Source organism: Ornithodoros turicata, chromosome 9 (assembly GCF_037126465.1).
Source record: "Ornithodoros turicata isolate Travis chromosome 9, ASM3712646v1, whole genome shotgun sequence".
Lineage (NCBI taxonomy): Eukaryota > Metazoa > Arthropoda > Arachnida > Ixodida > Argasidae > Ornithodoros > Ornithodoros turicata.
The window spans coordinates 31,415,000-31,430,378 of NC_088209.1; the positions used below are offsets into that span (position 1 = coordinate 31,415,000).

General features: G+C 43.6%; 2 protein-coding genes and 2 long non-coding RNA genes across 5 annotated transcripts in view; 2 read left to right on the top strand and 2 right to left on the bottom strand.

The window, feature by feature from the left end:
* LOC135368621 (nuclear hormone receptor FTZ-F1-like) overlaps positions 1-1,183 on the bottom strand; it is a 92,949-nt gene extending 91,766 nt beyond the window's left edge. The window contains 1 exon segment of the mRNA XM_064602022.1: positions 914-1,183. Coding sequence (XP_064458092.1) covers positions 914-1,025 — 112 coding nt within the window. The 5' untranslated portion in view covers positions 1,026-1,183.
* Positions 1,184-1,892: 709 nt separating this feature from the next.
* Positions 1,893-3,593, top strand: LOC135368635 (uncharacterized). The gene is made up of 2 exons (XR_010414835.1): positions 1,893-2,071; positions 2,891-3,593. It is a non-coding gene; the product is annotated as an uncharacterized LOC135368635 (long non-coding RNA).
* A 634-nt stretch (positions 3,594-4,227) lies between these two features.
* LOC135368634 (uncharacterized) lies at positions 4,228-10,882 on the top strand. Its single transcript, XR_010414834.1, has 2 exons — positions 4,228-8,568; positions 10,319-10,882. It is a non-coding gene; the product is annotated as an uncharacterized LOC135368634 (long non-coding RNA).
* A 357-nt stretch (positions 10,883-11,239) lies between these two features.
* Positions 11,240-14,172, bottom strand: LOC135368631 (exosome complex component RRP4-like). 2 transcript variants are annotated; one of them, XM_064602039.1, is made up of 9 exons: positions 14,026-14,172; positions 13,668-13,769; positions 13,476-13,611; positions 13,340-13,405; positions 13,194-13,262; positions 12,922-13,089; positions 12,715-12,843; positions 11,677-11,775; positions 11,240-11,588 (listed from the first exon to the last, which is right to left on the bottom strand). In XM_064602039.1, exons 1-8 carry the CDS (start codon positions 14,139-14,141, stop codon positions 11,698-11,700), a joined length of 864 nt encoding a protein of 287 aa, XP_064458109.1. In that variant the 5' UTR covers positions 14,142-14,172; the 3' UTR covers positions 11,240-11,588; positions 11,677-11,697. The 2 variants fall into 2 exon arrangements, with proteins under 2 accessions (XP_064458109.1, XP_064458108.1); XM_064602038.1 differs by lacking the exon at positions 11,240-11,588 and having other exon boundaries at positions 11,656-11,775.
* Positions 14,173-15,379: the final 1,207 nt, after the last annotated feature.

Below are 15,379 nucleotides of genomic sequence, written 5' to 3' on the forward strand. Positions count from 1 at the left end.
GTGCATAACAATGTCTATGTAGCACTGCAATTCTGCACAAGCAAACGTTAATGTGATTACACATTATTCGTGTGATTTAAAAATTGCCGATTCTTCGAGCCCACAAACATTATGGCTGTGGAAAAGCTCACGACTAATTTGTGTCAAAAACATTGCGGAATGTGTTCACCAAATGAGATTAGGCAAAATTATAGCAAAAACAGAAAGAATCCATTTCCGATAAGGACAATCCACAGACAAGATGTCCCTTCGACCTTTCTTTAGTGTCCATTTCCCTTGTCGTGTCGGCAACTCCGTCGTCGTCATCTCACGCTGAGATGGAGCGATAAATGCAACGCGAAATTTTACACCAGCTCGAAATGATAGCAGCACCGTGTACCGAACCAGCGCAACAACACAAGTTCTTGCGACTGTGTTGTGCTACACATCCTCATATTCGCCCAAAACAAAATCGCATTCGTCACATACACACCACTTTCTGCAGTCGTATTCATAAGGGCACTACAGCGAGCTCACGCAACAAAAAAAGGCCCTGCTCACAGACGACCCAGTGCTGACACGGGGTGTAGAGGATATGTATGCCAAGGTCACACGACCCGTGTCTGGCAGAACAAAACCCAGAAAGAGGCAGAGAGTGAAACGTACAATGCATCTAATCAGCAGACAGAGTGAAAGTTTCACTTTCATACATCCCCAGCAGAGACACGTCGAGTTGCTCAGGGACCCACCCCGCCGCAAACACGGGCTCGTGAGAGCGTGTTTCCGATCGCGCAGGGGAGCTCAGATCAGTGCATCGCGAGCAAAACGAACATACGTGTACTCGTGCAATGTCATAACGTTTCCCACCATTCAAAATGGGCGAGCAGTGAAGTTATGTCATCGTGAGTAAGGGTGAGCGCAACATATTACATACCGGACGACACAACAGGCAGTGTGGCCGACGAGTTCCCGTTGGACGAGCCGTTGCTATTGTCGCTGCTCATCGCAGAGGCTGAACAAGTGTCAGCCAGTCCATCCACCAACATCGCCCGGCGAGCAGATTGCACTACCAGTATCCCGGTTTACGTACCGACAAAATGATGACCGCTACTTTTCTTCTTCGTTTAGAGATCAAGGGCAAGGCTTAGCGCCGAAAGAAACATACACACGCAACTTCACTTTCAGTCGCACTGGGTTAAGAGAGGGGGCCGCTTAGTGCAATAGAAGTGGGTCACGCATCCGATGCTGAAATGCAACTTAAAATTTCGGTGGTGATGCTTCAAAAGTCCTTCAAACTCAGAAAAAATGTATTTTACGGATGCATGCGAAGATTCACATTCGTATTTTTCCAATCTCCAGATATTCAGAGGAGGCAAGCCATTGCAGTAAGCGGCCACTATGATCAGAAGTCACGTGGTTCCGGTTTCCGCGCCTCGCATGAAAGCTCCCCCTCCCTCTACAACCGGTTCGGGGATGTGACTGCGAATGCCCCATGCACATGCTTTTGCTTGAATTTGTTTTGAGCCAAATTATGCTGATATCATCATCAGAGAACAGCGAGGGCCATATGTAACGACTGCGCGGACCGTCTCTCTTCCTGCTAGGCGAGACCTCACGTACAGCTGTTAGCATGTCAAGCAATATATGTTCTAAGACAGGAAAAATGTCTGGCTGTGAAAGTGAAAGAACATGAAACAGAGTCTTGCACTGAGAATTGAGTTCACACAAGTAACAGTGCGCAAGCAATATTTGCTATATTAGTATGCGCTTGAACTGCTCATAATTTATATTTCGATGTCACATTATTATGTAAATGTTGATACATGTTTTATGTTGTTTTTTTCTGTCTGCCCCTTTAGTTGGGCTTTTTAATTTCGAGCTTGCGTCTGTTTTCAGAACTGAAACAAGTTCACCATACCGTAACGGCAGACAGCACGCAATGATGAAGGATGGCACCTGCTACCAAAGTGGCGCCATCTAGCCGAAATGCTGCGAATCGAGCGGGGAGCGCTGATTGTCATGCGGAATAACTATAATTTACTTTTCTTCATATTACAGTTGTCAATGTTATTCTGGTGGTGATCAAAACGAGGTAAGCTTTCAACGGCCGCCAGAAAGAAACTGTATTATCCGACCATTCTGGCTATTCGCTAAACCATAGCTAAACCGACTGTAAAAGCAAACTCGAGGTAAAGAGACACCGTATTGCTCCAGTTTTTTATCGTGATAATTGCATTTCTAATTGAGAACCGCACTGCGTTGCAATACAGTCCTTTCTGGCTTGGTTACTTGTGAACGAGCTTCGATTCGGAATGTTGAAATTGGTGCAAATTCTCGCGAAATTCCGCAAGTAATCTGGCAACATGTTTTCAATAATAGATGCCCGCTTCGATCACTTTTGGCAGGACCCGTTTCATGGATAAATATACGATAACTTCGGGCTGTTCCACCTCACTGGCGGCTTGAAAATGAGAAATATTTCATGTGCCTTACGCAGCGAAGTAACGGGCGCTAAACGACAGATCGTATGCCGTGAGTGACGCTCCGCCATTGTTTGAACTAACAAAGGCATTTTAAGGCGCCAGCCACAATTATTACCTTCAATCGATTTTCAAGGTTATTTTTGAAGTCTAACCAACACAAAAGGTGGGACTTTCTACTCTGTGGTGTATTTGCTCTGCAGGCAAACTGTCTTCAATTTCGAGCCTGGAACGCAGATAAGTCCCTCGGTCAGATAGTGTAGCTCGCATTTTACAGTTAATTTTGTTAGCGAACTCTTAGTGCGCCGAGCTCTGTGACAGAGTCCCGCCCCGCGTCCCCGTGAATTGCATTAGATACTCACAAAGATCAACACATGAACAATGCATAATGTGTTTTGGACAAATTGATTAATTTTTTTTTATCGTTGTAGTTCCAGGTAGCGTCAAGGAGGTGATGTTCAAAGTGATTTGCTACACGTTCCTTGATGTGAGAACTGCAGGGACCGAGGGCATCGAAGAACATAGCCAGCAAACCTTATCCATCATACTCGTTTGCTTCCTATGCTAATTATTTGTCGTGGAGATGCGCGAAGTTCATAGACGTGCATTTGTGATGTGTATGTGATTGAGTGTGCATCAGGAATCTCCTGTGTGATTAGCTATTGCAGACCTTTTGCATTGCATATATTTTATCTATTTTGTGTGTGTTCTGTTGTCAAATTGATACAGGGGTTCCCCCCTAATAATCTTGTAACCCCCCCCCCCCCAAAAAAAAAATCGATACAAATGCATGTATTTGTATGAATATACATAGCAGCAGCCATTTGATAGGTTTCACACATCCCTACAGAATTCTAACTCCACCCAAGATACAAATCGTGGGCAGATCCCTGCTATTGATATATCTCGTGATGTAGTTTGTCATATATTAGGTCACATGTGAGTCCTGAGTATTCCTGCATAATATTTATGTGCTCGTATATAGATTTATGTTTACCTGTTCTGACATGTTTATATGACCATACTTACTTATAAGCTTTAGTTTTGGGTACGGTGTTATTGCATTACATGCGAGAATCTTTACTGACAATTTCACAACAAGACAATTTATACGAACAAAGGTGCTACGGGTACTTTTTCTTCTTCCGTGTGCATTATTGATCAAACGTCTCGTGCAACGCATGCCTTTTTGCTGTGTTTTTCACACGCAGAAATCCTGCAGAATTCCTGGTTAATGTGTTAAGCCATTCTCCCAGCTGTTTGTCAATACGTTCTTCATACACTCAACCTGTATGTTACATGATATTGAACATCATTGAATCTCACGATTGACAGTTCATACTGCTCTATCTGTAGATAACTGATATCGCACTGTTATATTGCACCTTATGAATGCAGAAGGGTACTGTACTGTCACTCTTCTATGCCACTGTGAAAATGTATATTTGAGAGAAGACAGATATGACATGCTATTCATTTTCAATTTTTCAGGATTACTTCCAATGATGAGAATGCTACGGACACGTGAAAAGTCCATGTTCACCGATCAGCAGCGTGCCACGTTGGAACGGGCGTTTCGTTGCAAACCTTACGTTGACTACCAGCGTAGGTTAGAGTTGGCCACAACGATTGGCCTATCAGAAGAACAAGTGAGGATTTGGTTTCAGAATCGAAGAGCCAAAGATAGACAAGTGGCAAAACGCCGAACTGAGCCTACTGATCGACTCTATTCATCTCGGCCAAATTCTCACTGGTGGGAAACATAGGTGGCAATACTTGTTAAAAGTGTGAGCTTTAATGAAGATGCTATCGCAGTAACACAGCTTGATGGCACAGGTCTAGTCAAATAAGTTAAGTAAGCCCACACTGGTGACATTTTCATGTTAAACATGGTACATCAAATTGAGCTGTAGCGGACAAGGACATGCTCTTGCTTACACATAGGCTGTGTAGGATGACAAATCCCCATAATCTGACATGACAATCTTCCAGCACTTTAATGAAGATGTGGTGTTGACAAACACAGTAGGATAATCCTCACCTGCAACACTGCATACTGGAACAGGAGTAGGGGTTTTATACTACATGGCTTGCTCATACTTGAGACAGAATACAATAGAAGTTTGGGATAGAACAGATGATAGGAAAGATTAGGTAGAATATTGTTATACTACATGCTTGACATGCATCAAACTTTGTAAGCATAACACACTGACATTGTCTGTCATGTATCCAAACCCTTATTGCCAGTGAATGAGAGCAGTGATATCCAAGAATGAAGTGCTTTATGAGAAAGTTCAGAATGTATATTTGTGTGAAATGGCTGTATGTCCAAAGTCTTATAGTCACTGTATACATGTTATTTTCCTCTAATAGCTGAAGTGTTTGCATTTGTAGTTAGCTCTATGTGTACATATCAGTGTTGTCACCTTGTGAGTGGGTGTCTTGTGCAGGTAGTACTGGTGTTCATATCTGTGCACATTTGTTTGCAGTAGTGATGCCACTTTCTGTCCAGTGTGGTACATATAAATAGAAGCACATACATAGTCTTTCGCAGTGTAAATAAATTGTTGCTAATATAATTTAAAGTGGAAAGGCATTTCAAAGACTCTTCAGATCTCCCATTGTGTGCCATTTGTTGTTACCGCAGCTTTTTTCTTCATCATAAATTGCTTTGCAGTTATACTTGAAATAGAAACAAGCAGTTATATGTTTTGCAGCACATTTACTGTATTCTGACTTGGACAGTATGGCCTCATAATCAAAGAATATTTCACTTACAAAGCATTTTTGATGGATATGGATGCAACTGCTGTTACACTGTTCATTCAATGTTTCATACGTGACAATAGCTGTTGACAAGCTGGGGACATATGTTAGGCATATCTTATTTACTCGTTGACAGGGTAACACACCACCTGTCACACAGGCGGTCTTCAACTATCATTGAAAGCAATGGCCATTGAGCTAGGGTGCCTCAATACTAGCACCTTCTGCATAGCTATAGGCTTAGCCACACACTACATTTTGGAGTTGAGTAAAGTATAAAGTAAAAAGTATAGTAGAGGTGGTTTGAAAAAGTGGGTGAAATTGGTACACAGCATTCATGCATGGTAAACGTGGGCGTAAACATGGCGGCTTTGCGGCATTCGCTTCTACAAAGGGTGACTCCACCCTACACAGAGGGAGCTAGTATTCAGGCACCCTACATTGAACATTCACGTAGCACCACCAAGTGTGAAACATGTTGGCTTCTCGAGGAGCATCGGATCCAATGCTCCCCCGACAGGTTGACATGTCACGCTCTTGGTGGTGCTAGGCCACGTGCTCAATGGCAGTTGCTTTCAATTATCATTGAAGACTGCTTGTGTGACGACAGGTATAACGCAGGCATCATTTTGCGAATTGCATTTTTCGTGAAAACCCGAGGTACGTGTCGGTCTGAGATAAGCACATCTGGGCTGTCAACCACTTGTGCAAGGTTGGAATTGAAAGGGATTGCAGTATACTGACCAGCTGCTCCATGAGTAACATCAATGGCAGAAATGCAGCACATAAAGGTGATGCAAGTAACCCATTTTTGCAGTGGACTTGTCAACAGCTTTTTGTAGCGTATGTCACATGGCTTTCAATACTTCCTCTAATTCTAGACTCTCTTTTTTTTCCAAAGCTCTAGGCAGGGTACGCACAGCCGAGAGGTATTCGATGTATCAGAGAACTCAGCTGGAGCAAGAATACCAGCGAAGCCGCTTTATATCCTACGAACGAAAACTTATGATAGCCCAACGGCTAGGTCTATCAGAGAGGCAGGTTCAGTTTTGGTTTCAGAATCGACGGAACAAAGAGAAAAGAATGATTCAGCGCCAGAACTCAGAGTTGCATGTACGGCTTCTCTGATAACGTGTCCGTCATGCATTCTGCTTGGCTGTTATACAGTTTGTCCTCGCATGCCTTGCGCAAGCAACTGCATACCTTCTATGCATTTTCACATCAAGTTTAACAAACCGATAGTGAAACCTCGTTAATTCAAGTTTTTCCCATTCATGCTTGAATTTGAGTTAACTAGATAAATGTTCAATATGGATTCAAAGTTCACTTAAATCATTCTGGAATTCAACTTTTGATTGCAAGTTGATTGGCAGTTTTGCACCTGGAGACTTTTGTTTGTCTGCCTCTATGTACTTTCAATCATGTTCAACTTCTGAATTAACGACGCTCAACTACTTCTGTTCGTTGTTACAGAAACCAAGCCTTACAAAAGTCAACTCATGCATTTGTCAACATAACTGCATTGTGCCACACTATAGAACTGTGCACCAACATTTGTACTTTTTTATTGCTTCGATTAGATGCTTCATCAGTTGAATTGTGGAGAAGTCACGTTTGCAGCATCCGTGAAAGGTGCTTCACAGATAGGTTTAACTGAAGCCAGTCAACGTAAGGCTTCGTTGACGTTTGCTTAATATGCGCATACTCATTTCAAATTGATTTTTTTGTTTTGTTTTGGGATCTTGTGTGATGTCGTTATGATCTGACTGATGCACTGTTGGGGAGAATATCGAAGCATGTTTCAAGTTATCTTTACCTGTTAATGATATGTACTAATCAGTGGCGGATCCGGGGAGGGGGGGGGTCAGTTTATACATTGGATTTCCCTCTCTCTCCCCCTCTCCCACTACACGCCCAGACAAAGAAAGCACCCCAAACCGAGGGTTGGGATCCGCACCTGGTACTAATTCTACTTACCCTCAACCTCGATACCAAAAAAAAAAAAAGAAAAGTCTACTGCTCTGTGTCGGCCCCTCTCAGATTTTTTGTGCCTGAGACATGTCTGTTTCTAGTAAATGTAACCGCAACATTTGAGTGAGGAGTTCTGCACTCAATCTTTTAAGCCAAAGTTGATATTTCTGTTTGTGTCGTTTACGTGAACCGTTTTGTATTTGTGTCAAGTAGCTTAGATATTTGTTGGTCTTCCTTGTTTTCTAAAGGGCAGCTACAGCTGAGGAAGCCCCTTGGGCTAGTGTTTAAACTTATAGTCAGCCAAGTTGCTCTCCTTGGGATCATGAGGAACTGTAGGATCTGACAGCCGAAATTAATAGAGCAGCTGTTCAGTTTGTGTCATGTAGCCATGACCGTGTGTAGAGTTTGAAATGAACAAATGTATGCAGTTGTTTCCCATTCTCCACTGTAACACTGCATGGCTGTACAGTATTTGGCTTTTATTTTTGTCACTATAAGCTATACTGTTTAATTTTGCGGCATTTTTTAAATCATTTACTACAGTTGTCACTATACAGGGCATACTCTACACTATATGCAAACTTTTTTGTTACTGCACTGTGCTTACATGTGTAGTGGAATAACAAGTATAAGACTGCTTTTTTTTATTTTTTACTATATCTTTTACGTATTTACCTGAGTGTCACATGTTTTATCCCTGTTGAGTGTTGGAAGTATATGCATTTATTCAAAGTGATAAATAAAGCAGCTTTGACATCTTATTTCTCGTAATGCAGTGCTTATAACTGGAACCTCCACAGTTGCATTTGTTGACTACATTTTAACTGCATATGCATGACTACAGATCGTTACAGACCCAACTTTGCTTTTTTTTTCCCCGCTCATTTTAGCCCTTCCGGTTAAGTGCCAAGACATAGCTGTGAGAATCCCCGAGCTTGTGCTAGCATAAATATTCCGCAACTCCAGCAGCGGTCAGACCGCAAATTGGTGGCAACATCTGCAATACTCTAGTGATGCGTGCAAGTAAAAATATTCAGGTGGGGCAGAGAACTTAGTATTGTAGGAACCTAAAAATAGCGTATGGGCTATTTTCAGCTTTTTGGACGTATCTAATATTCAGCTCCGTCGTTCCTGGCTGCAAAGATCTAACGACAGCGGCACGTTATCTATTGCAGGACGGTATTTTACCCCCTACCAGAAAGACCGTCTGGTGAGGGCCTATGCGGCAAATGCATACCCAAACACCATGGAACAGCGAATCCTGGGAGCCTGCTTAGGGCTGACGACAGAGCAAGTCAAGGTCTGGTTTGCAAACAAGAGGACGAGAGATCGCAAAAAAGCTGCCTGCGGAAACTTCAGCTTTTAGCAGGTGCTCCTAGCGCGGCCCGTAATTCAGCCTGTTGCTCTCGGTGTCTGCTTCCTTTTGTTGCTGGTACTTGCAGACGGTGTCTGACAAACTTCGTTTCTGCGGGACGCACTGCTCATACTTCCGCGTACCGCATTTGAGTTTTTAAAAGCCCTTAGCACTTTGTTTCATAGCGACCAGCATCTTGAAGGGAAATTTACGCACCACTTGTGTTTTGCATTGCTGCACGAGTTCAGCTCAGTTCCGTTGTAATACAAGCGGTTGCATGTGGCTGCATGTTGTCTGACGTTCTTGTATGTAGTTTTATAGATGTACCACCCTCTTTGTCATAGTATAAATGTGTTGGGCAATAGCGATGTCCTTCGGCGATGCAAGTTTGAAACACTTGGAACAGGACTATGCGAGTTGTGAAGGAATCTACCGCCCCGCAGGTTGATGTGATCGGTATGGCATGCCATGTGTCTGTGAAGTTGACCTGACCGCTGAGGAAGTCGTCTTTTGCAAAATAATGACGCTGAACCTGTCGGCTGCTACACTTTTAATATATGCAGTTTTTAGATTATGTATTTACGGAAATTTGTTATTTTATATGGGATTTGCCACGGGGGTTTTCGAACCAAAATGACGTTTGCACGCACATAACGAATTGAAAGATGTTTGCAGCAGCAAAGGGTTTTTATGCAACTAGCTTAAAGGGACAGTCGCATCCGGTAACCCGGTCTATGAAACCAGTACCACTGTGTCCAGCAGCGGCCAACAGTCTACCCGGCTAACTTTCTCATCCGAAAAGTGCTTAGATATTAACTAAACGAATTTCAAAGATTACAGCTGCCTCCGCGGCTGCAGAAGCTCCAGTGGCGTGACGTCACTCTGTAAACGGAGGAGCGAGAGGGCGGCACCCGAAGGTGGAAAGGCGCCGTCCAGATGCCCTTAACCTTATTCGCCTCTCCAGTTGGCTCCTTGCCACCTAGCGGACCCTAGCAGAAGCACTCGATGAATGATAGTAACAGCAGGCAAGAGGTATATGCCGTGCTGACCTGAAACTGCCGCAAATTCCCTCCGCGTGCGATAGTTTTTCGGCTTACAGAACTCAAACAGCAACAGCACTGCTCAATTCCGCAGCGCCAATCTACTGCGGAGAAGAATATTCAATGTCGAGAAGGGGAAGGGGAAAAAGATACTGTCCAAGAAGCAGCGTGAGCAAAAACAACAAAGACAGCGGGAAACCACGCGCAAGTTGTGTTATTTGTACAATTTTGTAAGCATGTCTCGTGGAAGAAGGCATGAAGCAGGTTGATTTATTCATCGGCAATAATTCTTTTTACTCCGCCATCTTGACGACGACAGGAGCGCCTCTACAGGTGGTTGGAGAGGCGAATACGATGTCCGCAGCATTTGTTTTCTCTAAGGCGTGCCATCATTGGCTGGTTACAAAACAACGTTTTCTCATTTTCCAAGAGAGGGAATTCCGGCATGCCCTCAATATCCGTCGTCTGCTCTCGTCACGTATTCCGTCCAATAGCAGTGCAACTACACCAGTATTTCGCGTGGGATTTTCGACACCGTGGTCGGTGGTCCGCGAGGAATTAAACGACACTATAGTTTCGAAATGGACTGGAACGGATGCAACCGTCCCTTTAAAGGAAATTATGATGAAGGCACAGAAGTGTGCAGCAAATTAGACATGACCTATTTGGGGAGGAGATGTTTTACACCCTCCTTGCCTCTAAGCAAAATCCCTGGCTCCTTGCAGGACGAGTACGAACCCTCGAGAGATATCGTGACGTCTACACCCTCTACCAGAGGACTCTTCTGGAGGAAGAGTATCAGCTGAACCGATTCATTGGTCACTCTGAGTGCGTGGCACTAGCCGAAAAGCTATCGCTCACTCCTAGGCAAGTCAAATACTGGTTTCAGAACAGACGAGCCAAAGAGAAAAAAATAATCCGCAGGAACTTCCTCTTGTTGAGGCCTACCTTTAATGGCGTTTGACCACGAGGTAGAGCTCCTCGACGAAAGCCAAAGTGTAACAATACTTGTGTTCTGTATTTTTTACTACCTCTCTCCATTGTATCGAACAAACTGTATTAGATGCCTTTAGGCCACACTTAGACTGTATAAAAACGCAACTGTATGACTCCTTTACTACATCAAGAAACAGTTGTTGCATGTTATAATAAACTGCGCCCACTTCGTGGGTGGCAATGATAACGTGTCATTGCTCATCAAAAGAATTGCCCTTGCTAGGTATACGTGTACCTGTTTTACAGGTTGTGCATTCTGGGCAGCTCCAAAATAAAATCTGTATGGTGTCAAAGAGTGACGTGTGTAAAACCCTCATTGCATTTTTTTCAACTCTTCATTAGAGGCACTGGTGCCGCACCTTCCTAGCCTCCTTGAAAGGTGCATCCTATATCCACACTCCGCTCAGAGTGCAGTCCGATGCACTGGTATAGACCCAAGCAGCACATCTTGGCCCAAGATTGGACCAATATTGGCAATACTGACTCAATATTGGGCCGACATTGCCAATATTGGGCCAAGATGATGTGCTGCTTCAGGAAGCCTGAAAACAGACTTCTAAATACCATCTACTTCGCATGGACAGTGGAATAACTGCACCTGTCATGCAGTACTTAGCGGACAGCAGGTGCAGTCCTACCATTGCAACGGATCCTGGAATTCAATATATTGCTCCAAAACATTGTGAAGAACAACCATAACACTTAGCACGATCGAACCACAGTTCATTGCTCATGAGAGACCACTTTGGCTATATGGCTGATGATGTCCATAATTTCAGCAAATTGCAGTCCAGATATTTGGAACTCCCCACCACCAAACACGCAATAACGTATGAACAAAACTGCAACAGCAGGCAACAAGTTGCATTTGCCTGCACCCTCAGACGATTTACAGCTTGCAGGTGACTGCACCATCCATTTTTTTTCCTCCATCGTATCCTGTGTACCCGAGAGAAAAGGGGGGTGCCGCACACCTCTTTACCGATATGGCTGCAACTTCTGCGTGAATGAAAACAAGTAGTCGTGTTTGTGATCAGCGTGTCATACACAGCACGTAAAAGACATGCAGAGATATGACACCATTTACTTTGCTGCAGTATTACAACTATTATGTTTCCTGAGCAAGCCGTTGTTTTGTGAGGTCTGCAACTTCTTTCATGATCTCTGGCTTCAAGAGTGTGCTCACCTGGAACCAGTAAACAGGCATCAATAATGTCTATTCAATCCTAGAATAGCCACTCCTGGAGAGCGCTTTTTTCACTTCCATATCTACAATACCTTTGCCTACGTCCTATCCTGATGTTGCAACATAGTACAAACAACAGCTCAGTATTTGGTACGAAAAAGCTAATCTTATAATAATGTGTCTGCAGTAGAAAGGCTGAATTTGCATATTCTGTACTGAAGTAAATATGATTGCTTCCATTTCCCAACTCAATTTGTTCCCAAATATTTGCATGAATGCCGGGTTAAACCTGACATATCTGGGAAAACCTGCCTTCCCCAATGACAAGGAGAGCTGGTGGCATGGATATTAAGGAGAAACCTCGCATCAAGGATAGGACTGTGTCCTCACTCAGTAGTGTGATGGTTGGAGACCTGTCCTAACCTGCACGGTCACTTCAGAATGAGTTTGAACAGTACCAGCTGGAAGTCAGATCTGAGGACACAGGTGTATGGAACTGATGGCCTGTTTGCATGGCACCTTCGTGCCAGTGCCTCAGTCTAGCAAATGCGACACAGATGTTACTGTTATATTGTAAATTGAAGCTGTGATGTTGTAGAGACAGTTCCTTGATTAAGAACCCAGCCATCCAAATCTAAATCCACACCCAATATCCAAAGACCAAACAGGTCTAGGAAAGACACACAAATGCTCTGAATACAGGTGACCATGCATGCAAAGAAAAATTTTGGTGCAATGAAAGAAACAAACTTAAAAAGAAATGGTTCATTCATGTACTCCATCTTATATCTCCGAAATATTCAATGGTCTTTGTTGTTAGAGCCATTTGGAAAAGATATTCAATTGCCAGCTAAAAAAAATAGCATCCGATCTTGACAGATTACCCCAGACTTTGAAACATATACAACCCAAAATCAAAGTACACTTGTGCAAAAATACCTTGTGCTCCAGGGAGACTTCATACGCATATACAACACTTGTGTCAAACAACACCACATGGTGCTGTGCCAAGGCAACAATGCAGTTTCGGACACGTGCTATTGCTTCTCTTGTTGCGTGGGGAACAACCTAGACATAACCGTATTAATCAGTATTGCACAGTTCACAAATTTACACGTGTGTGACAAAAAACAAAACAAAACGTACTTCTAAGCTTTGTACAAACTTGGTTCCTTCTTCAGAAGGTAAGGGAGATATCCAGATGTATCCATTGTTTCCCAAAATGACTTGTACACCACAGGGCAGATTGTGAAAGTGAGTTTTGCATCGTTTCACCAGTGATGGCGACACTAGAACGAGAGTGCCCTGGCCAAGCTGGAAGAAGGGCACTCATTGTCTTAACTTCATGGTGGAACCAGAGAGCATGTTATGTAGTACTCCGAGCACTATGAGGTCTGAAGTAAATCACGTGCACCAACCTTTCCATACTTAAGGCTGCGTGTATGAAGTGAAAGCGCTCCATCCGAAAATACGGACTGGACCTCTGCCTGAGAATTATAATGTGAGTTAAGAAAAACCATAGATAGTACCGAGCAAAAAAGCGTGGCTCTATAAAAGAGGATACACTTATCAAGTCTCCTTCCGATAAATACTGCCTCATCAGCAACTCGTCTTCTGCAGATTTTCTCCTCTGAAAAGCAAGGATCAGTGTTGCCTTCATAGCAATTCATCCCATAAACGCTATATTGTTGTGCACATACCAGTTCACCACCTGGGAGATTTACTGATGATAAGAGCAGTACACCACTGAGACGAGAAGCCATTTCTACTTTCCACCTTTTTTGCTGCACTTCCACTATGCGTGCAACGACGACATCTCCAACTTCTCCGTTGTACCTAAAGAAGATTGAATGCTATACTGGTTCCTATCAAGATGCAGTGCTGAATTTTACCTTGTTTTTAGTGGGCGCACAGTGATGAGCTTATTTACTTTTTCTACCACACCGGCAATTGATGACAGCAGCTGGTCGTTTTCTACGTATGTACCATGCCCTCTGCAACATGGAGTGTTTCATGCATCAGGAACGTGAATGACAGGCTCATGTGTTGCATGCGTAATAAACGCCAGTGTAGTTGTGCTCTACGTACTGCTCCGCCCCCCTAGGCCAATCAGGATCACTTTTTCCTATCGCACTAAGTAGATGACGATCCAAAAGCTTTAAATTGGGGCACATCACTCAAAGATGAGCTAAAACACATTCGTGTACTGCAAGGCTGACATGCAACACAGACACATGCACATGTAGCTACCTCATGAATCCTGCGTCGGTGGTTATAGTATCACCAGGGGTTACGAGGCCCCTGGGGTGAACATTTTCAGGTATATTCCGAGTTCTCCACGAAAAAAGCCTCACATCAACCGCCATCTTCAATGCGTGGATTCTATTGGCAACAACAGGCTCTTTGGCTTTGGCTCTAGCCGAGCTTAGCCAAAGTCATCAGGAACCACGGTGGCGGGCATATTTGAATTGGCGTATTTACGTATGCTGCCTTTTCAAAGTTTGGGGTATATAATATTAGGTGGCAACTGAACACTTTTCGAAGTTCGCGCTTTCTACACAAGTCTGGCGCTTCAGGACACGTGTCTTGAGGCAAATGCTTGCCTCTGGCCTGTTTGACAGTGAACGGAATCTCTTAGTATAATAACACTGGTAACTGACACATCAACAAAAGCCTCCGAAGAAGTATTCCATTTTAAATATATGTGTAAAATTGTCGACGTACTATTCCGATACTATTACCCGCACTTGAGTGTACAAATTTTGGAATAGAATTTAATTGTGTACCATGTGATTTTTTTCGAGGGGAGGCTTGGTTAGCACTATGCCGTGGTACGATCACCCTAAACAATAAAGACAATTGGGGGGGGGGGGGGGGGGAGACCAATGGAAGGAATTCCTAATAGTAAAGTATAATAATTAGTCTGTGCACTAGCTAGTCTCAAGGATTCCCCCTTCCCCCTGTCTTTTTTTTTTTTTTAAACACTTACGCTCCCTGAAATTTCTGAGATTGCCCAAGACCAATGCGTATACCCATAAGCATGTATCCATCCATCGCTTCCGCCCTCCCCGGAGGTCGACTTCTGGGGAAATTACTGGTTCCTCTATATTTTAACCTATACCTTCAGTCAGTCAGGACATCGGCTATGATTACATTAGATAAGAAGAACAAACAGGTGGAGATATTAACCTGGACGATTTTCTTACTTGTTTTTTCTTCTCTTTTTAGCATTCCTGCCTCCCAAACTCTCGTTTTTTTTTTTCTTCTCAATTCTGGTACAGATGCAGGTGCTCTCGTTTTGCGTAACAAGACAGAAAGAGGTAACATTTTCTCGAGTTTGAGGAACGCACGAAACGATGAGGACGTACGTCAGTCACCCTCAACGTCTGCAGAACACCAGCTCGTTCGCAATTTTTGCAAAAATATTTCGTACGCAGGAGCACAAAAAAGTGTTGGATTAGGAGTAAAATACCCTCCGTAATAAGCAAAGTCAGTAAACTTTTATCAGAGACATCGAGCGCCAGCGCCACCTGCTCGTGTCGTCTGCTTTCGCAGACCTCGCACCCTCGCACGGAGTACCATCCCAAGTAGCCCCCGTCAGCCA

Coding starts and splice junctions, on each gene's coding strand:
- LOC135368631 (XM_064602039.1), bottom strand. CDS start 14,141: ATGGCGGTTGATGTGAGGCTTTTTTCGTGGAGAACTCGGAATATACCT. Junction 13,612..13,667: donor GTGCGCCCACTAAAAACAAG/GTAAAATTCAGC, acceptor AATCTTCTTTAG/GTACAACGGAGAAGTTGGAG. Junction 11,776..12,714: donor AAGTCTCCCTGGAGCACAAG/GTATTTTTGCAC, acceptor TACTGGTTCCAG/GTGAGCACACTCTTGAAGCC.